This window comes from Colossoma macropomum, unplaced genomic scaffold (genome assembly GCF_904425465.1).
Source record: "Colossoma macropomum unplaced genomic scaffold, Colossoma_macropomum, whole genome shotgun sequence".
In the NCBI taxonomy this organism is placed as follows: domain Eukaryota; kingdom Metazoa; phylum Chordata; class Actinopteri; order Characiformes; family Serrasalmidae; genus Colossoma; species Colossoma macropomum.
In genome coordinates this window covers 15,699,005-15,722,075 of record NW_023494810.1, presented here as the reverse complement: position 1 = coordinate 15,722,075, position 23,071 = coordinate 15,699,005, and the positions used below count along the sequence as shown (strand labels likewise).

The 23,071-nt window shown below is 39.8% G+C and overlaps 1 protein-coding gene across 1 annotated transcript; it reads right to left on the bottom strand.

Annotated features, from left to right (window-relative positions):
- Positions 1-756: 756 nt before the first annotated feature.
- wnt7aa (wingless-type MMTV integration site family, member 7Aa) lies at positions 757-23,071 on the bottom strand. The gene is made up of 4 exons (XM_036559760.1): positions 22,425-23,071; positions 21,559-21,785; positions 10,592-10,863; positions 757-3,243 (listed from the first exon to the last, which is right to left on the bottom strand). The coding sequence occupies exons 1-4, from the start codon at positions 22,493-22,495 to the stop codon at positions 2,764-2,766; spliced, it is 1,050 nt and encodes a 349-aa protein (XP_036415653.1). The 5' UTR covers positions 22,496-23,071; the 3' UTR covers positions 757-2,763.

Genomic DNA, 23,071 nt, shown 5'->3' with positions numbered 1-23,071 from the left:
TCATGGTTGTATAAACCTGCAAGCATTTAAGTGTCTATTGTTTCATTGTTTACTTTTAGGTTAAATTCTTGAAAATGTCCAGCATAAAATTGGCCAATCAGGAACTCCTTTTCTCTGTGGTATTGAAGTAGATAATTAGCTATAGGCCTAATGCATTAGATTAATGATCAGCATAATTAGGTAGTGACAGAAGAATCAACCAATCATGTTTTGATGTCCATAAGTGGGAAGTGTTTTTTTGTTGAAAAGCATCACTCTAGGCCTTCTGGAAGTCCTAGAAACATCACTGACTGTGAATACAAATGGCAGCCTAATCAAAGTGTTGTTAGAAATGGAAAACAGCAGCTGCAGCTCTATACCAGGCCTCTCTACTGAGTCACTGTGAAACTGCTACAGGGTTAAATATATGGCAATATGTTTGTCACAAGTTTCGCATGTTTTTGGAAGCTTAAACTGTCAGTGTTTGATCTAAAATAGTCAAAAATGTGTGGATCACTGTTAGTGTAGCACTAACAAACTACTATAAATCTGTAGAGACGCAGGTATAATTAGCATTTTCATAAAGGTGAGTTTTTCCACATCAAACTTTTACCAAGTTTTGACATTTAAGGCCCGAATTGATGGTAAAGCTCTATTAATCACTGTTCGCCACTGTTATATACAGTGCCATGATTACCATGAAAATGAAAGATTGATGTTTTTTCTTGTGGTTTCTTTGTGTTACCAACTAAAAAAAAACAAGAACCAGGCTCTGCAAACTGCTGAGGTGACTTTTATTAACACTGTTCAAAACACAATGCACTTAACTTTGTTAAATCATTATGACAATACAAGCATGCAGAACGACCAATTTGGCAAAACATCACTTGAATTCTTTGTTCGTTATCAAAAGCAGGACCAAAACCAAGGATGTCAGTGAAAGAGCCACCTCCAGATTCAGTTCTTTGGTTAAAAATCACTAACTGTCATATTTGTTTTCTTAGTACCAGCGTTTGTTCCATTTTTAGTTTCACTTATTGGCCCTACATACAGGGCCACGTTTGTTAAATGACTAGAGTAAAACTACAAAATAATTTTCCCATTATTACTGATTATTACTAAATCGTTGTCCATTTCAGGTTGTGTCTTGATCGAGCAAGTGAACAAGCTGGTACCATAACATTATCAACCCCATGCAGTTTCTAGCTTAGATTATTCATTTCTATCTATGGAAGTTAAAAGAAATTGGGGAGCAGGACTTTTTTACAGCACAAATAAATAAAACACTCATATAAAAATAATCTCTCGCAAAATATATTCTGTTAACTGTGTCAGCACAGGGACAACTCATCCAGGATACCACATTTGCCCACGGTGTTCAAAAGCACTAGTTTCAACAAACAGGTGTTATACAGTTTCCAAGTTGTAGCCTAGAATTTACCAGACGACTAGCAGCAAAAAAAGAAAGGTATAATATTTATATAGCAATAACAGTATCAGTGACCTCAGCGTTCTGTATCAGTAGCATGTGGAGGCATCTCCTGATTGCAAGTTACCTCGTTCCAAAATGAATTAATCGTTGCTTTGGCTTTTCTGCCAGCTGGACAGATTTGGGCCAAGGCTGAACCATGTGTGAGTTTGCAAGCAGAAGGTTATGTGTCAATTAAGGTTACTTGCAGGTTGTTCATCAAATGGATTCAGCTCACTATTACTTGCACTGTAGTAATCAGTGAACAACTCAGGTCCAAACATAACTGATCTATTATTATGAACAAAAATCCATTTTTTGCACACTGTTTAGATTGTTCATATTCAGCAATTTAGCATGCAAGATGTTAATTCATTCTAGGAGGAGTCAGCCTTCAAAGGAGGTGCACATCCAGTGTATCCAGTGTATATTTGTATTACATAAATATATATGTACTGTGCTGGGAGCTGAGGTGGAAGACAAACACAGTAGAGGCTGGAGAGGATAACTTAATTTTGTGGTGCAAGCACTTAAGGCACCTCACAACGTTTAGCACAAGTAACGGCATCAATTACATGATGCACAATGTTTTGTTTACATCATGTACTGTAAAAACTACACTCAGTTAATCAAAAAGCACAAATGTGTGGGATCAGATGGTTACATTTTTGCTTCAACCACAATTACAAAATATTCAATAGTGAAAATGGACCTTAACTCACACAAAGAAAGAAAAATCAGTAGTTTTTATTATTAAATAAATTAATATTAGCCTTTGTCTCTCTAAATAAAAAGTTAAATATCACCATCATCGTCCATATACAGTATGCTTTCTTAATGTCCATCGGAAGAAAAAACGTCCAAAACATCCAGTTTTGATATACATACAACATGGATGTTCATTCACAACGCAGCTCATAACGAAGGCTTTCCTCACAACCTGCAGAGCCGGACAGGCCAAGGTCACCACCCACAACTTTTTCACAGTCCACAGAACAGCCTTTCCTGGACTTCCTCGCTCCGTTGCCCTGAATGCACAAGGTGTCCATTGGTACCAAGACCAAAGATCACCATCAAGCTCTGAAGCAAAGCTTGACACCTAGCCCACATTTGCTTTGGCAGTCCTCCTGGCGATATTAAGAGATCCTGGCCAACAATGGAGACCCAAGAATTGACCTTGTGCAAATGGTTCTCCTTTTTAAAAGCCTTGGATCTACATCGCCCAATGCCCCAATGGGATGCACCCTGTTGATGTAATGACACTGACCTTCTCAGACCCTCTAGACATAACACTTGCATGAGCAACAAACATATTCTCATTTGCATGTGTACACCTCTGTCCTCTCGCTGCAGGTGTTGCATTTGACGTAGCAGCACCACAGGAACTTGCAGTTGCACTGCCAAACCCGCGAGTATTGGTGCGTGTTGTAGCCCCGGCCGCAGCACATCAAATCACAGCTGTTCGCTTGATGCGCCGTCTTGTTGCAGATCCTGCCTTGCGTACCCATGCTGCCAGTTACCGGGTCCGCCTCACAATAGTTGGGCGACTTCTCAATGTAAACCAAGTCAGTGTCCATGGGCTTGCGGTAAGAATAGGGTTTTTTGATCTTCAGAAAGGTGGGTCGTTTGTTCCGGCTCGCTCGCACAGGCTCCACGTGAACCGCCTGGTAGTACTTGTCCTTGAGGATGTAGCCCAGCTGCCTAAACTTGGGCAAGGTCATCCAGCAAGTCTTGGTGGTGCAGGAGCCTGAGACGCCATGACACTTGCATTCCAAACGCATGTTCTTTTCCAAGATCTGCAGAGGAAAAACAAGAGATACGTTCAGCATTAAACAAGAGATAACATTCAGATATTAATCTTCCAGTCTTCCAATTCCAGTGATCATGTGTGATTATCAAGTTCTTTCTTCCTGTTAAAATGTTCATAACTACTTTTAAGTCATTTTAAACATGCAGCATACCGTACGTGAAGAAGTCGGAAATGAAGAAACCAACAAAATGCACATTTTACTGGTAGCAAACCATGAAAAACCCCATTGAAACTGACACCACGACAAAATATATACAATTCAATCAAAAATATGAAGACATATGGCTACATAAAATACAGATTCACTGCCACTAGAGATGGCACTTCGCCATTTGGAGACAACTTCCCTTGGTGGCTGCAAAACAGAGCCTAATCATGTGCCAAAACATAGACCCCCTGCCCCCCACAGCTCCCTTACAGGTCCGTGAGAACTGTTATGGGCTACTGTTCAGTCTGCACTGTCTTAAAGTTTGGGAACCCATGTGGTAAAGAAATACAAGAGGTTCAATCTATCAAAATAATACCTGTGGATTTTAATGTAGTGCTTTTCAAACCTTTTTTATCTATTTCTTTTTTAAAAGATAGCACATTAATACTGAAAACTGAGACACTTCTGGTCATTCGTATCATGACAGGAAATGTTCATACCGTCTCTTTCTTACCCCCCGAGGGATTTCACTGTCCCTGGTTTTCATTCTGAGGTATATAATTTTAGTCTAAGATAATTACGAGAGTAAGTGCTTTGATGATTCATAAGTTGATCCAGTTAGTCTATCTGGTGACAGCCTGATGCCTGGAATGATTACAAACATAATTTCCAAAACTGAAGAAGAAATACACAGGGAAAAGGTTATGTTTGCATGGTCTTGTCCTTCTCAAAGGTTTTATAAGAAGTTCTAAAACAATATCAGCCTTTGAGTACAATGACACGCTTAAATCTGACTCAAGTTTCTTAAACAGAAGTTGTCTGACCATGCAGGAACGGACTGGTGGGATCGCACATTTCTCTCCAGTGGCGTTTGTGCCTACAGTCGTGGTTTTGGGGCATATTTCTGGAATAGTTAAACAGGTTGAGACAAAGGTTTTTTAAAACATTCCTATTGAAGAATGTGAGGATTGTTAAACTCGCTGTGCCAGTGCCTGATCCGCCTCATGCCTGCCTGCCTGCGGAGCGGGGCTGGAAAACAGCCCGCGTGTCGACAGGTTCCCCCGTTGACTTTTAGGAAGCCTTTTCATTTGTGTACAAAACATCCGACACAAATTGTTTCGCCGAGCTGAGTTATGAGAGCTTGTCCGTTGGAGTCTCTTTCTCTTGTATAAGCAGTAGGGTGGAATCAGGGATGGGTATGATATAAACAAACAGCGCCTGAATGATCATCGCCGACTTCTACAACAGTCGGCCTGTGTGTAGTGTACACACATAAAGCTCCAGAGTCAGGTTTCAGGTGCCTGGGAGCTTTCCCTTCATTTTGACTTTCCTACCAGGCGGAGACGAGTAGATGAGCCCAACAGGTGAGGGTGGTGAGGAGTAGGACTGCACAATGTATCATTTGTTAAGTGTTATCGCAATATTTGCCTTTGCAAAACTGATTTCCCTGAAAATTCTGCAGTACGCAAAAAGGCACGATCATCATAAATCATAAAATAAAGGACTTATCTTGTGCACAAAGTCATCTTTCCTCAGTGGACCATTTGTCAGAGAAATATATTTCCATTGTTTCTGTACCTAGCTAACATCAGTCAGCCTAGTAATTAGCCTAGTTCAGGGGTCGGCAACACGCGGGTCAGTAACCACATGCAGCTCTTTTGCTGCCCTGTTGCGGCTCCACAGCAGAATTACATTATTAGATAAAATAATTCTCCTTTGCTGTAAAATGAAGCTCTGCTGATTGTTCTAACACAGTTTTAACAATAAACGGTCTTTAACGCTGGAATTAATGTAGCCAATATCTGCTAATTCACCCTTTAACCCTGAAGGTTGGCTTGCCGCAGACTGCTGGTCACAGCAACACAGACAACAATCTCGCCTAGCTAGAAGCTAACGAAAAGGCAAAGAGAAGGATTTAAGACGAACATCAGTAATTTGGAGATGAATGGACTTATTTTCATTCATAAGCACTCCAGCTGGTTTCCTGATACATTTAATCTGCAACGAGAAACCGTCCAACACTAAAAAGTCACAAAGATAAAGTCAGCTTCTCCTTTGAATTTTCCCCTTCCACCTTAAATGGTGCATCAGTCATGAGAAGCTGACTTCAGCCTTGTAAAACATCAAAAGTTGAGAGACATTTTCCAAGAAATTATTCCACTTTTGAGGCAAAGTTTCCTGCCGGAGATGCGAGAAATGCAGCTATAGATGAGCTCAAGTTTGAATCAGAGCAAAGTAAGTGTGCTTTCGTTTACAGCCATATTTTTAGCCTATACTAGGACATCAGAGACATATTTACAGCCAAGACGGTAAAATGGAGATAAAATGTTGTGGCTCCCCAGGTGGTACAATTTTTTTGCAAGGACAAAATGGCTCTTGTTAACACTTGGCTTCCTGACCCCTGGCCCTGTTCGTGATACAGCAGGTCTATCTCCGCTGTCAGTCACGCATCCTTGGTAACGCACTTACATTCATGCACTCATGTTTCGGAGTAGTAAAATATAACATACAAAACCATCACTTTTCACTGAATTGTTAGCCTGTATGTTTTCTCTGTCTTCCTATGATGTAACATAACAAATACCCAGATAGTGATTTCAGTATTCACATACATCCACCTTGAATGGTTAACCGAGCATTTGAGTACCCATAACATTCCTACTTCATGTACATGTAGTTACTGTACAGCATTACCAAATGTTGTAAGTTGTATCATAACTGCTACATGTAGCATCATAATCGTAATACGAAATTTCATCCATATCGTGCAGCCCTAGTGAGAAGGCTTCATAGCAAGGAATAATATTTACAATCGATCATGCAATAAAGCAAAAACCAACAGAAAGCTTCAACAGGTGTGGGTCATGAGGAACAAGTTTTTTTCAGTATTTTTCCAGCATTTTGCTCAATGACTGCAAATTATCCAGCATACAATACAGAAAACACAGAGAAAACTTGCCGCAAGAAGGTAATGAAAGAGAGACTGTTTAGATATGGAAGAATCTGTTAATGTTCGGCATCAGTGAATAGCTTGTTCAAGGCAGCGCAAGCTTTGGTGTGGTCGGCAAATGCTCCATCTCTCTTTCTCCACTATGTAATGATGCTGCTTTTCTCCTCTGTGGGTGGGAGAAGCCTCACCTAGTGTTTTAATTATTATTCCATCCTCCCTCTCTGCCTCTCAGACTTCGTGGAGTCTCCTTGGCAATTGTCTGCTCTCTTTGGGATGCATATCAGGCTTAGTGTGGTCATGGCGCTGATTCCTGATAAACAACACATTTGAAACCGCATACTGAAGTCAAATCCGTGTGCCTGAGACAATCCTTATGACAACCCGCATGAGGTATGAGACTACAATGAGGAGATACCACCATGTTGGCGAACGAAAACCGTACTTAAATCATGTTCATCTGTCATATTCATTTTTGGATTAACTGCCATTTGACTCTGAAAACAAAGATGCCTCTGTCAAAGTTAAGACTCTAGTTCAAGTGTTAAAAACAGGAGTTTAGAGTTTAGTGCACACTCAGACTGAGGCCTTTTATACCGGAGTTGCAACGTGACTGGCTGAGGGCCTGACCACATTTTTTCGAATCTCTTTGATACCATTTACACCTGGTCGTTTTTGCACCGCAGCCTATTAAGATATTAACCACAGCCATTGACACTGAGTAGTCAAATGCATCTCAGCTTAGTCAGATTGAAATCCGGTGTGGTGCACAATAAGCATGTCAGCTCATATACAACAATGTATTGCCTTATTTAAAAGAAAATTACAATTTTTGCATGGAGCTCTTCATTTCTTTATACTAGCGGTCACTGTTTACAGCTGTTTAGAACAAGACTCTTTTATAGTCACTGCTGTTCTGACACATGTACGTTAAAATTGAACAGGCCAAATTCATAAAACCTGTGAGCAGCAGCGCTATGCCATGCAGAATTTGTGTCATGCTAAATAAGAGCTGTTCATAGTCACTGTGGCAGTGCTTAGCACACCGGCATGTTGTTAACACTGCAGTATTGTCACTGGTGTTCCAGGCAAAAAAATTAAATGATCTGTTGAAATTTGAACTACTGTGGCATGCAATTTTACCTTTTATTTCCTATTTTTCATGAACTCAGGAATCTTATTTACACATGGGAAAATTTAGAATTCCACTAGTAAATACAAAATTTTAGCTAGTAAAAATGCATTGGCAATGTCTCAGTAGTAAAACTATCAGGTAATCCTTATTTATGAATGAGCAAATGATTTACCACCACACTGCTGGGCAGCGATACAGCAGTCCAGGGGGCGGTCTCTTCCTCATAAGCACAACAGAGGAAGGCACTGTCATATTAATGGGAAACGTTGTCTAACATGGCTTGTAGAGTCGGATGCATTTCTACTGATATAACATCTAGCTAAATGAGTCTCAGACCACCTTCTGTAGTGGTTTGAAAAATCAGACTGAATTCTGTTTTAAATGTGTCTTTTTTGTGCATTTTTGTGTGGATAATCTCTAACCTGACATAATCTAGATATTCACGATGTGTGAAATGATCAGGTGTAAATGGGGTCTTTAAGTATCACTCCACCTTATGCACCTGTATCCTGACAACTGCCACCAGCATATAGACTGTTTAATGGAACTACGATTGTATGCAAATGTTTGGGCACTGCTGAAGTGAAAATAAGTTAAAACATCCTCTACAGAGAACACACTTATGTACATCTTAATGCAAAATTACTGTTTATTTGCTGAATTTAACATTAGGGAAAAAATAAAAATTTTGCCTGTGTAAAAGTGGCATATTTTATATTTTATGTATTATTGTCTGTTAAACTGAGCAAAAAAAATAAAAGAATTTGTTCACTAATATTTGCAGAAAAGTGCCAAATTTAAGTTTGTTTCCTCTGCAAACCCTTTATTACTATTACTATTACTACTTTTTTTTTCTTCTATTAAGTGCTGGCACTGAACACCTGAGAATAGATCGTCATCCATTGCAGTTCAATCACAGAAACCACAGAACATCATCACCAAAATTTGTGATGCTGTTCAAAGAAAAATAAACAATTAGAAAGAACACAGAAACGTCTGGCTACGAGGTAGCTAACTTTCAGGGCACATCTGGACTCTAGACCCTAGAAGAGGAGAAAAGCTCTGATGTTGAATTTTGGTGTGGGCCCTCATAAAAAGGTTCCCACCAGTGGTGCTGTTACTGGCCCACTATGAACTACTGCCTCCCCTCTGAGTACAGGTCCTTGTGGTCCATGGCCTAGTGGTCGAGAAACCCTGCTGAAGAGGACTCTTTTTCATAAAACATCTGACTTGACTGTTTCATTAGTTTCATTATTGTCTTAAAAGTGAATATCATTTACATTGAAACTGCGGTATAATTGCAGCAATACGCTTGAGATGATGCAAAAACCTGAGACATTGTCACTGCTCTACTAATGTACTCGTCTTTCGGCTTCAGGCGTATGACCACAGTACTCCCTCTTGTGTGTTACTGGATAAGTAAACTGCCAAGGACGGCAGTTTCATAAAGGCCAGAGTCCATGTTGTAAGGATATGACCCCATTCTGACCCAAATCATTTGATGATCTGTCCAGAGTGCTGAAATAGTCTCCAATCCAACTTAACCCCTTGAAATCCCAGGCTTATAACATACTAAGGCTTATTATCCAGCAACTACAGGGACTTCAGTGCTATTCTAGAGCTTTCTAGAGCTATTCTAGGTTATAGAGCTATTCTAGGTTATAGAAGCGTGTAATAAAACTTTGGCCCCACCAGTAGGCCTTAGCCACTTAAGGGGTTAAGTGACAGCCCCACAGTGATAAAAAAAGTTTCTACGAACAGCTAACCTTTTAAATCTTAAGGATACATAAAAGTTATCAATGTCAATGAGGATCCAGTTAGTTAACTTACTTTGAACTAATGGCAAACGCCTACAAACTGCTCGAAATGAACCAAAATGCAGAAGATAGCCTACAGTCTCAGAGAGTTTTCAGAGAACTACCCTACAACACCTCTTGTTGTAACATCCAGTGACATCGCTCAGTATGAGAAGCCTAGTAAATACCTCAGGAAAACCCAGGGCAAGAAGCATTTTGCTATCTCTTGGAACAGGAGTGAGGAGATTTAGTGATTACTCAGATTGAAGCACATCTGAGCCCTTCCTCCTAAAAGCCTTCACTGTTATTTCATTACAGAGGCCCTTTTTAAATCGGACTGCCGCCACTTTATCAGCACAGCCGTGCTGGGAATATCAATCACAACACCAAGGTTGCACATATTGCTATTTCCTACCATTGTTAACCCATCACATCAAGCTCCACATGAAATAAGTTCTGTCACAGGAGTGTACAAAGTTAACATAAGATAAGACAAAACAGGATATCTGTCGATGTAATTAGGAATAGTGGAATTATTGTAATTTCACTATCTGGTGCAGGTTCCTCTCAGAGTTCCTCATGTGTTAGGGGGCTTATTCTTTTCCATTGTCACTTTTGGCTTGCTCTTTAGGGGTCTGAACTCACAAATAAATTAAACTGAATTAAACATAGGAGAACAGTTTTCTTGAGGTAATGTGTCACTTCCTGAAATTTAACAATATGTATAACAATATGATCTATGTAATGCATATATACTGTTCCACCCCTTAAACCCCACTGTTGTAGCCATCCTTACTAAGGTTCATGTTTAACCAACTCTGTTCATCCAATGTTATGCTGCCAATAAAATATGTTTTTTTTTAAAGGGGAAATTTTGCCTACATTATATACAGCTTTTGGTAGATATTCTTATCAAGTACAACTCCTAATTTAATCATGTTATAAAGTTATAAACTACTGTAGCATTGGGAGTCTTGCCCAGGGACATTTTGGGGATAGCATGATGTGCATACCTGGACGGGGAAACAAAGCCCGGTCTACTGGGTGGAGAGAAGAGGTCTTACCCACTATGCTATACAAACTGCACCCTCATGACCAAAAGGGTGATGTCATTGCCATTTCTATTGACAACACACCATGTCTCAACGTTTCTTGTCTTTAGTTTACAGTTGGTATAGTGTAGCAGGTAATATCACTGTCCTTCAACCAGCAAACCAGAGATTCAATGTGTGGGAAAGAATAAGAGTGTCTGTATGTGTCTGTATGTATGTTATTGGTAGCCTAATGCTATATGAAAAAAAAAACAACCTTTCGTCCCACTTCATTGTTGTGGAGGTTCATGAGAGTCCTGGCGTTCTGCTTGATCTCTCGCGCATCCAGAAACACCTTGGAGAAGCTCAGGCCATAGCGGATGTCGGCCGAGCAGCCGCCCCACTTCCAGCCTTCTTCCTGGTTATAGAAACCCTGTTTCTCCTTATCGCAGCCGCAGCCACTCAGTGTACCCTGTGTGCAGGCAGCTGTGATGGCATGGGCGACCCCAGCGGAGATGATGGCATAGGTAAAAGCAGCCTCCTTACTCCCTGCAAGGGAGAGAACATTTACATTTACATTACATTACATTAATTTGGTAGACACTAATCCTAAAATAAGATAAGGCAATATACAATCCTAGTATACAGCTATGACATAACTTCATGAATTGTACCAAAATAATCAAATCTAATCAGATTGTGGTGAAATGAGATTTCATAACTTTATCATTTATAAAACAATCGCAATCAAATTCTATCATTGTGGGGTCAGAGAATTACATACTTTTTTAGTTTCATGAACAGTGCAAGGCACTTGTAGGAGTTAATAGGGAACATCCAGCATCAGGCAAAAAGATAGAAGACAAACTATGTGTAGATAGACATGGCGCAAATTACAGTTTGACTGTATACAATGGGAAGTAGTGAATTACAGTGTTGCAAGATGCGAGCCATAATGTAGAATAAGGCGTAAAAAGAGAAAGCAGATGATAATGGACTGAACGATAAGTAAATAAAAGCGAAGTTTCTTGAAGATTGCAAGAGACTCTGAAAGGTAAATGGAGGTAGGTAGCTCTTTCCATCATTGAGAAACCTCATATGAGAAGGTAGGGCTGTGATAAGCATTAAAGTTATTGGCTATTGTGCTCATTAGCAATGCACCAATCTGAATTTTTCTCTTCTTATACTTGAACTCCGATACTGAGCACCAACCCAATACGTTTTTCTTCTTCAATTTACAGTCTGCATACCTAATACAATGTGTTTTTATAGTTGAAGAGTTCATTCTAAAACATGCCATATCATATGTTGGTAATTAAGGCACACTGGATTATTTCAAATTCAACCATTCTCTTCTATTTATTTTAGGGCTGAATGTCTAAATGATCACTGTACACATCTTGACTTTCACCTTATTATGTCAAAAATCTCACTAATTAATTTTTTAGCCTATATTAGATTGATAAAAAAATAAAAGTCTGAAATAGTTATCTGCTGATGAAGCTGATGTGAAGCACAAAAGCCTTTTGTATTTTGCCTTTATTATGGCCTTTATTTTGAATCACATTTGCAAACACTGTCGTTTCCTTAAACAAGTTTGCCTGTAATGTGACCATTTATAATTATTAACTGTATATAGACCATTCAATTTCAATAATAAGAACACAAAGTGAGAATGTAATGTTTATTTGTTTTGGAATGACGCGGCCATTTTCAAGCAGTTGTGTTTGAGGAACAGTACTGAAAGTGAATCAGTCACATCTGGCCGATATCTGACCTGTGTAATAAGGTCAGTATCGGTGCCAAAACCCATCCATTGTACTGGATCGGTGCATCACTAGTGCTGATTATATGAGATTTGATACAACTAAAACATACAGCACAATATATATTGGACTGGGTGTGATGTGAAAATGAATAGTTAAAATAAAATAATTCCATTCAGATCACACCTTCAACATACACCAATCAGCCATAACATTAAAACCACCACCATGGACACTCATTGTCCATTTTATTAGCTCCACTTATTATATAGGTGAACTTTGTAGTTCTCCAATTAAAGACTGTAGTCCATCTGTTTCTCTGCATACTTTGTTAGCCCCCTTTCACCCTGTTCTTCAACGGTCAGGACCACCACAATGGCCAACAGCGACCTGTGGCCAGTGTCCTGTGACCACTGATGAAGGACTAGAGGATGACCAACACAAACTGTGCAGCAACAGATGAGCTATCATCTCTGACTTTACATCTACAAGGTGGACCAACAAGGTAGGAGTGTCTAATAGAGCAGACAATGAATGGACACAGTGTTTAAAAACTCCAGCAGCACTGCTGTGTATGATCCACTCATACCAGCACAACACACACTAACATGCCACCACTGCATCAGTGTCACCGCAGTGCTGAGAATGATAGACCACCCAAATAATACCTGCTCTTTTTGAAAAACAGGGTAAGAGGGCTGGAGTTCCAGGTTGCTTCTGCTTTAAGCTTGAAGGCTGGACCACCCTTGATGAACATGGGAAGGACTGAGTGATAGGACAGAGGAACATGGAGGAGATGCGGAGGTGGTGGGGTGTGAAAATCCAGGCAAAGGAAATTTAGATAGGAAGGAGGAAGAGCTTGTCGTGGTCTTCCTTTTACACTTCAGCTATTTCATGACTTCATTTATTGTAGTAGATATCGACAACTATAATGTCAATGTTCTGCATATCCAATATGCATTTTCTCTGCTGTCACTGCAGATGCAAGATGTTTATCACATAACCTAATATTGCGATAGTGATAAAAATAAGATACATCACGCAGCACTGACGAGAAGTGTTAGGAGTGAGAACATTTGCAATCAGGATTCACTGTTCTTGGGCCATATCAAGCCCACGTACATACCTGACATAGCTTGACGCTCAACAGCAATAACAAAAACTCGCGAGCTGTGCCAAGAGGTATCCATTTATCATGCGTTCTTTTGCGCTGATGAATGGCGTGGCCCCCGTTAAATAGGGTGGGATGCTGTGGACATCGAGCAGACTCGCTGAAAATAGTCTAATATAGAGATGACAGAAGTGGAGATAATACTGTAAGCACATGCTAACAATGGAACGATAACGAATGGCAGCGACACCGACAATCCTTGTCTTTATTCGACACGAAATAATTGTCCTTCGCTTGTCAGGGGGAGGAAACATTAAGACAAATAACTGTCTGATTGCACTCAGATGGCCATTCCAGCAAAGGAAGGAATGGAATGGCCCGTCTCTTCAACAAGTACAATGGACGATGGTTTATTTAACAGACAATAGAGTGGTAGAGATAGGGGGGCACGTGGTATGTTTAGACTCGCTTCTGGCCACTGTCCCAGCTTCCGTCAGAAGAAGGGATCCACCCGAGCGGAGGTGAGTCCCCCAGGCATGTAGAGCAGCCCCTGGCCAGAAAGACTCAGATAATTGATTGCCACTGTTAAGTAGGGCACTTCCAGGTTAAGAGCATGATTCACTCAGGTAGATGCGGACAGGACAGAAAAGAAAGAGTGGTGCAAAGCTTAAAACCTTTGAAGAAACAAAGCATACGTGGCAATGCACTGTGATTAGCCGTTTTCATCAGGCTATAAATGCTTTTCCCTTAAATTGTTAAGCAGGGCACTTCTAGGTTAACAGGATGACTCAGTCAGATAGAGAAGAAATGAAATAGTAGGGCAAAGCTTACAGCCTTTGAAGAAAAACAATTCAAACTACCATTAACCATATGAGCCAATGTACCATAATTACGACTTTTTTACTAGGCTATAGATGCACTTGGATTAAAGAGGTACTTTGGCCAAAATGAAAAATGTAACAATTGCTATCTGTTGTAAACATACCTACTCGCATACTACAGTGGTGGCACCACTCTTGAGAGTGATATTTTCCTGTTTCAAGACTTGGAAAACCACTTCAAATAATGTATCTTGAAGGTGGGCAAATGTTTTACAAACAACAAGCGCTCTGGGTGGATATATGAGGGTGAACGCTTTGAATTTTTTATTTTGTTTTTGTTGTTTTCAACTGGCGAATGCAGAAACAAGTCAGATAGCTCGCATTTGTATGGATTTGCCTCTATTTGTGCAGTACATCAGCAGATTTCTTTATCGGCACGGGGTGTCTTAATGGTTGTATGACGCATTTGTATGATGCTGGGTGATAAAAGCACTAAATTCTGTCAAACTTGTGAAGCCGAGAGACTCAATATTGCAATTTAGAATACCACATAACAGAGCAAATAATATATTAAGTGCTAGTTTTAGGTTGGAATACCCCTTTGAACTTTTACCCTGCTTGACTCTTGCAATGAGATCTTTTTGGCAAACAACAAAAAGACTTGCCTGTGACCTATGAGCTAACCTCTACTCATCAATGTGAACATCAGGGTGGTCTCTTGTTCATCACCATACTCACATCCATGTAAGGCTACTGAAGGAGAAAAACACTCAAGGTGCTCATGTTATCATGGCTGTTTAATGTTGGCAATTTCTTCCACCAAAAAATTAGTTTCAGCATTTTTTTTGTCAACTGGTTAGTGGAACGATACAGTCACAGTGAAAAATGCTGTTAAAAGACAACAACATGGGTGCAGCACTTTTGAACCATTCAGACTGTGAAGTCAGAACTACCTCTATCAAGTGAAACTGACTAACAAACCTTTTTCCCATTTGCTATGGTTACTTATACACTATATGGCCAAAATATAAAATAGATATATAATAAACACCCCTCCAAATTACTGAGTTCAGAAGTTTCAGTCACACCTATTGCTAACAGGTGTAAAAAATTAATCACATAGCCATACAATCTCCAAAGACAAACACTGGTACTAGAATAGGTCATACTGAAGAGCTCGGTGACTGTCTCAGTGACTGTCATAGGATGCCACCTCTGCCACAAGCCAGTTCATGAAATTTGTGCCCTGCTAGATCTACCCAGGTCAGGTGTAAGTGTTATTACTGTAAAACGGAAGTATCTAGAAGCAACAGCAGCACAGCCACAAAGCAGTAGACCTCGCAAAGTCACAGAGCGGGGCCACCAAGCATTGCTACATGTATAAAAAAATTGCCTCTCCTCTGTTGTATCACTCGCTACAGAGCTCCAAACTGCCTCTGGAAGTAACATCAGCACAAAAACGCGAAAGTGTGTTGGGAGCTTCATGAAATGGGTTTCCACGGCTAAGCAACTGCACACAAGCCTAAGATAACTACGCACACTGCCAAGTGTCAGCAGTAGTGCTGTAAAGCTGGACTCTGGAGCAGTGGAAACATGTTCTAATCATGCTGCACTATCTGGCAGTCTGATGGATGAATGTAGGTTTGACGGATGCCAGGAGAACGTCCTACTGGAATGCATAGCGGCAACAGAAAAGTTTGGTAGAGTAGGCATAATGGTCTTGGGCTGTTTTTCAGTGTTTGGCCTCAAGCCCCTTAGTAAAGGGTAACATTAGTGCTACAGCACACAAAGACATTCAGGCAACTGTTTGCTTCCAACTTTGTTAAAACAGTGTGTGGAAGGTTCTTACTGTTCTATGACTGAGCCCCTGTGCACAAAGCGTGGTAAATAAAGACACAGTTTGATGAATTTAGTGTGGAAGAACTCTAGTGGCCTGCACCTCACCTCAACCCCAATGAAAACCTCTGGGATTCACTGGAACATCGATTGTGAGCCAGGCCTTCTTGTCCAACATCAGTGCCTGACCTCACAAATGCTCTTTTGACTGAATGGGCACAAATTCCCACAAACACACTCCAGAATCTTGTGGAATGCCTTCCCAGAAGTGTCGAAGTTGTTATGGCTGCAAATGGGGGCCGACTCCACAAGGGGACTACGACTCTAAGGCCTGTGATTTTGGAACAGGATGTCCAACAAGCACATATAGGTGTGACAGTCAGTCCACATACTTTTGGCCATATAGAGTATGTTTGGATTTGTGCTTGTTTAGATTTGTATTTCTTTTTCAGAAAATTTTTTAACCACAAAAAAGATGCTGTCATTTCAGATCATGCTTTCATACTTGTGCTGTTTGAGAAGACGAAAGCAGTTTCCGCCTGAACAATTTAAGTATAAGTGTACGCAAGCACTACATTCTTGGGAAACTCCTTAGCAAAGAGAAACCTGTCATGGTTTTAAGATGTATTGATCAGTTCTGCGTTACATGAGCCATCGCGGAAGTGTACAGCTCATCGTCTGGATTAATGAATCATCATCTATTGACTCTCCTAGGAATCATTTACACTCCTCAAACTAAGGAAAATCAGAGCGCTTTAAGAAGACTGGCTGTTTTGACTTGTATACCATTCGTCTCTCTGCACCAAAGCACAAAGAACATACAGTACCAAAGGCCCTGATACAACAGATGCAGTTATGTTATATACATCAGCAGATGAAATAAAGGCAAACGGACATTTTTGATGACTATTTTCTTCAGACATTCATTCAATTAGTCTCCTCAGTGATATCTGTTAATGGTTTAAAGCAGAGACAAAACTGCAGCTATTTCTGCCTTTTTATCTACTCATCTCCTTTAATAGTGTGATTTTTCAATGTTGTCATAGGCCTTAGCCTGGTAAAAGTGAAGTTATCACATAAACAACTCCCAGTGACAGTAAAACCTCTTTTACTGAAGTTTTTTTAAAGCAAACATAGCAAAATACTAGTATTACCACATAACTAAGCTTTTAAATATGTTGAGTGATATAATACATAAATACCACATTTTTCGTACCTACAATTGATGATATGGTTCTAGAAATGTAACAAAACAGCTTCGGGTCTTTGGGAAAACACTGTCTTGTTTCAGCTCTCGTACAATTGGCTTCAGATGAACTGGCAAGAGACACCACTACCTCAGACAAAACAGCTTTGGATGGTAAAGTTCGCGTGACATTTGCAATTCTTTTCTTTCAGGAAGTTCAGAAACTATAACAGTGAATCCAACAATTATTTCTATTTTTTGCCTTTTATGTTGTGTACAAATTTCATGATGATTAGACCAAAATAAATGCTTCAGATTTGCTTGGAATAAAATCACGGTGCATTAACTTACATTAAAAATTAAGGATGTTTTTGCCCTCTCCTTCAGTTACCAGTTTGGAGATACTTGTTCTCTGGACAGCAACAATATGCTGATCCATATTACTACAGCCAAAGTGGACATGCATGTAGCCTGTTAAGGGCAGATTTTTTGTTTTGATGTTAAGGGCAGATTTTAAACAGTTAAAGGGGACAAAGTAAAAGACTCTGAATGCATCGCTAATGATGTTAGGTAAGATAGGGTTAAGCTATCAACAAGTACAACTTTACAGAACTTTCTCAGGGCCTCCTCACTAACACTTTGGTATGTGTTGACCTGCGGTTGATAAACATCTTGGAGCAGCGCCCATGCAATTTAAGAAAGGCCAGTTTGGGGCATCAATTATACAGAGATTTTTATGAGTTGCTTGGGCTTAATGCCAAGACAGAAAAGATGCATTCGATGGAAAGGTTAGCGAAGACTAAAGATTTCACCAAAAGGCAAAAAGTCTTGTCCATGAGGACGGGGTAGAATGGACTTTTATTTATTAAGTAATCACTTGAGCTATGTTTACTTAAATCAAGATATTCTGAACACAAACACGACTGATAAGAACACCATAAAACACGTATGTTATGACGTGAAGTTCGTTACTTTTCCAGAGTCTGAATCAGTGTCTTAGAATGATTCTGCGTGAGATGTCTTGTGCCAAAAACTGTAAATGCAAGAGGTTAATTTATAAACCTCACACAATGTGCTTGTCTGGACTTGAGACAATGCTGGTGGAGGAAAACTATTTTTTGAGCATGCCGGAGGGTGCGTAAGTGAGCAAAAAAGAGCGAGGGGGAGGAAAGAGTGAGGATTTCACTTGGAAAAAAAAACGAAATGATACAAAAACGGGTTATGCCTTTACATTCTGTTGATAATATATTCCATACAGATCAATTTATTGTATATATTCCATTTCATGCATACCACTCACAGGCTTTTAGTATTAATATACAGTCATGTGCAAGCCCCCTTGTTAAATGTTTTTTTTTTTTTTGTTGATTTTGAAGTGAAGTGAAAGTGAAAATAAGTTAACATGTTCTATAGAGAATACACTTCTGCACATTTTAATGCACAATTACTGCTTACTGAATTTAACATATTGGAAAAAGATCAAACAGAAAATGTGGTCTGTGCAAAAGTTACGACACATTTTATAATAAACATGTTAAACTCAGCAAATAAACAACAATTCTGCACTAAATTTTCCTTCCTGTAAACGACATGTTGACTTATTTGCACTTAGAAAATCAACAAAACATGCAAGGGGTGCCCAAAATTTGCATACAACGAATACGTGAATACATTGAACAAAATTACCCATGACAAGCATGATTCCCCACCAAATGAATCTAATCTAGTATTGAGGGGGGAAGGATTTTATATGCCTAAAGCTCTTTCCAAAACTTTCTATGAGAAGGAAAAAGCATTCTTAACATTAAATGTGTGTTGACGTAATAAGATTTTATTCCACCCAATGTGAGACAGCTCGCAATGTTAAAATGGGAAAAACATGCTGGTACAAAGTTTTGACAAGACAGCGACGTAACGCTACAATGCTCTGCTGAAAGAGGAGGAATCCTCAGGGATGATGCCAAGCCCAGAGCGTATGGTACCAGGCCCTAAGCATGAGCGAGCATTACTTCACCTCCTTCTGAACTGCACTGTGGGGATTAGCCGCTGCTTTTCATCTCCCAGGGCTTCGCTAGGCTACTGTGTGCACGGCTGCACGTCTGGCCACTGAAACCAATCCTGTTAGAACGCCTGCCCGCTCTCTTTTATCCTGACTATTGGAGCCACAGACAACGGTGGTTTGGGCAAACGCTAGTTGAAGGAGCTGGACCACAATGGCCTCTATAGGGATGGACACAATGGTCTGTCACAGTGTGTCACTGTTGGCTACACGGTGCTAGGATGAAGAGGGTCTACAATGGAAGACCAATAGCAGCTGTAACGATATAATCAACAAAACAGCTGAAGTTGTTAACCCCTCAAACCCCTTAAACACTTTAGGTGCTTACTATCCTAACCATGTAAGACATAGTAGTTACTATGATATGTGCAAAAAAGCTAATATTGTGATAATGTTGCTACATGGTTAAAGACTGGTCTGCATTATTGTAACCAAAATAATTTACATGAGTATTTTGATTCATCAAAACACTCACAGAATCTGGAACTGTGATTGGTCATGATGCTCATTTGTATATGACAGCCTTCTGTAATGTATACAGTGTAACTGTAAAAGCCAGTACTGTGAAAATGAGTAACAAACAGCCCTATCCGTTATAAAATAATTCATACTGGTTATTGAATTTTAAGTCTTAAGACTAATAACTCAATAAGTCTAGGGTTCAATGGTTCTAGGGTTTATGCGAGAGAACGCACAGCTCAAGCGAAAAAGAGGGAAATTCTTGAGCAATGCAAGTGCTTGCAGCAAAACCTTTTGCTTTTTTTCCTCTTTTCTTTTTCACAAGGCACTTGTCTTTGATGCAGAGAGGGATAAAACACAGCTACACCTTCAGCGATGGATACAAGTCTCTACAGATCTAAGCTTTTCCCCTTTGAGTCTCAACCGCACTATCCCTACGCTCTCTCAATCGAACACAAGTGAGAGGAAACAGGAGAAATAATGTTGAATATGACCTGTGGGCTTTATTTCCAGGGAAATTTAAGGCATTTGAGCATCGATATGGCCCTGCAGCCATCTTCCAGAGACAAACAGCCCAATAACCCTGCCTCCTCTTTCCCACCAGTCAAAGAGGCTCTGAAAGTAAAGCAAAGTCCTTCACATAACCATTCATCAAAGTGTCGGAGGCTCAACAGCTCTAAAGATCCCCTAAATAGGCCCAAGTTTGCCTGAGGAAAATAGATAGTGTTACCCCAAGGAAAAGAAAGAAAGAGAAAAAAAAAACGTTCTTTTAATTCATTTTCTTTTGTTCATCTGGTGACGACATATAGTTACATTTCCTTAAAACACTGTACTATGTAGTCCGCTTCATTCATGCTGCATGTAACTTACACCCGTGGTAAAGTGAAAAGCCCGGCTGCCAAATCATTAAAATCTACAGATAAGACAGGATGACTCGAAAGAGACTTCTTTTCAGAGACTGGGTTGTTAGAGAGGCCGTAAATTCAGCCGCGTTGATACTTGTTCAGTGAAAGCAAGGGAAGCAGACTTGACGTGACATTACAGCGACGTGCCAGAGACCAAAATGTTGTGAGTAAACCAACAGCCACAAATGTGTTGACAAATCAGTTCCACTTAGATATGAACACAGATGAAAATATGCAGTATATCTTGAACCGGCAAATGAAAACCAACAAATGTCTGTTATATTGCTTAAGTGTATTTTGATCTCAGAAAAAAAAAACAATTTCTACATGGCTGGAAAAGTTTTATAAAGTAGGATTAGATGAGTAAGGCTGGACATACCAATATGTAAAGTAAGAATAAAGTTTGATTCTTACATTTGGCTTAAATTCCAAAAATATTTTTTTAATTAAACCTATTATTCACCTGAATAATTTCCTAATAGGACATGTCAATAGTTTTCTTAAGATTTTTGCCCGAGGTGGGTAGTAAATACTTCCAATCAGTGAGTTCCAAGTACTTAAGTAAAACTTTTTTGGGTACTTTGAATTGCTACTTTTATTTCTAGTCAAGCATATTTGTGACCAAACTAACGCACTTTTTCATCAGTTCTAATTTAGCCATTCCATTTATTTATTTATTTATTTTTTGCATTTAATTTCATTCTGTTCTTTTGGTTCAGCTCGTGGTCTGCATTGCTGTTCATCAAACCTATCCTCTCAGATCTTTATCAGCTTATTTTATCCCGAAAGGATCCCAAAAATGGTGCCTAACAAATTTTGGCTCCTATGATTATAGGGGCATAGATCTTCTTGATATATGTACTAAGAGGTTCCACTTCTAAATAGAACTTTTAAAAAGAGCTTTGCGACCTGATACCATTTTATTCAACTAGCTTTTGGTTTTAGCTTTTATTTCAGTCATTATTCCGTTGAAGCAAGATTTTAAATTCCTCATTAAAAAGCATTCTAATCATGCACTGCCGTTCATATAGCAGGCAAAGTATTGCAGTAATTCTGCTTCAGTGAACAGAGGATAGTAATACTGTTAATACTGTAACATACCCACTTTCAGCTCTTTTCCAAAGACAGTTCTCTCCCCGAGCGCAGAGCAGTTCCAGCGGCCGTTTCTGAACTGAAACTGGCACTCATTGATCCCCATCTGAGCTCCTTCTCCAATCACTATGATGGCATCAGGTCTGCTCTGGCAGATAGTCCTCTGTCGAGGGGCCAGTCCAGGGATTTTATTGCAGATGATGCTCGCTCCCAGGGCCACCACAGACGAAAAACCCCTGCAACATGTAGAAAAGCAGAGGGATGTAAGTGAAAAAGAGGTTTGCTTGCTTTTATGCACTAATCAAATTTGCATTGTGCATCAGCTTAGATGAAAGCATGATTTACTGATGCACTGGTGCAGACTAAATCAATGCAGTCTTGCATTTAGAGTATCATCACTTTTAGGTTTACTACAGCATTAAAGAAGGTCTTTTATGGTCAGGTGAAGCAGCTTGTGGTCATTTATTGACTTTAAAAAAAGGGAACGTTGATGCAGAAACTTGGGACGAACAGACAAATCCCAAAAGCAATGATATGCAATGCAATGTAACACGTGCGCCAAAAGGAGCCGAAAATACTCATGTAAAGTGATTTATTATCACATGCAATTGCTTAGTCATCGTATCTAATGGTACAGTTTCGAGATTTTAACGAGTGCTGCTGTGAAAAACTCGTATTTGAGCGATTTGCATCCTTTACACCCACAGTAGAAATTATGAGCTGGGTTTAAAACTAACTGCATCCATAAACCACATTAAAAAAAAGGTAAAAAAAAAAAAAAATAATAATAATAATTAAGCGTATTTAAGCTTTTAAACGAGTTAGCGTCTCTTTAGCCTTAAACACTCAGAAGTTACAACCAGGTGATCACTTACCCAATTTTCAGATAGATAATCCCCAAGCAGAGGAAGATGTGAAAAATCCAACGGCGCGTTTTCCTGCTCATGGTGATTTTTTTAATAGAGTGTTTCTAGCTTCAAATGTCCTTTAGCAGAATCCTCCAGCATGTGGATCACTGCAACGAAGCACACCAAGTCAATTCCCCCCTTTTCCCCATATCTGATGTGTCAGGGCGTGTTCAGATGGAGCTCAGTTTTTCTCCAAAGGTGTCCAATTATCCGGAAAAAAAGGCTGTAAAGACTGAGAGCCCACCAGGCAGATCAGCCACTAACACTGCCTTTCCCCAATGCCTGAACAGCAGGTACAGCTTGCTTCCGTGTAACTGCACTACCTGACGCTATCAGTGAGAAGGAAAAATCCAGTCTAGATGAGCTCAAAACAGCCTTGCATTAAGACATAAAACCTGCAGACAGGTTGAGCTCCTCTTTACAGCCTGCTGTTCTATTAACGCAGTGGAGTCAGAATGCACTGATCTAGCCCAGTGGAGTGTAATCCTGGAGCCTGCAGCTTTGGCTGGCTTTACACCAGCTTTTTATCTCTTCCACTGCACCCCTTTGCTCCTCCCATGAGAGTAGAAAGTTAGACTTTTCGATTCTTCCCTTTTACCCTCCTCTTCTTTTCA

Excerpts from the sequence above, each read along its gene's own strand:
- wnt7aa (XM_036559760.1), bottom strand. The coding sequence starts at position 22,495 with ATGAGCAGGAAAACGCGCCGTTGGATTTTTCACATCTTCCTCTGCTTG. Across the intron at positions 10,864-21,558 it reads TGGAAAAGAGCTGAAAGTGG|GGAGTAAGGAGGCTGCTTTT; the intron begins GTATGTTACAGT and ends TCTCCCTTGCAG. Across the intron at positions 3,244-10,591 it reads ACAATGAAGTGGGACGAAAG|ATCTTGGAAAAGAACATGCG; the intron begins GTTGTTTTTTTT and ends TTTCCTCTGCAG.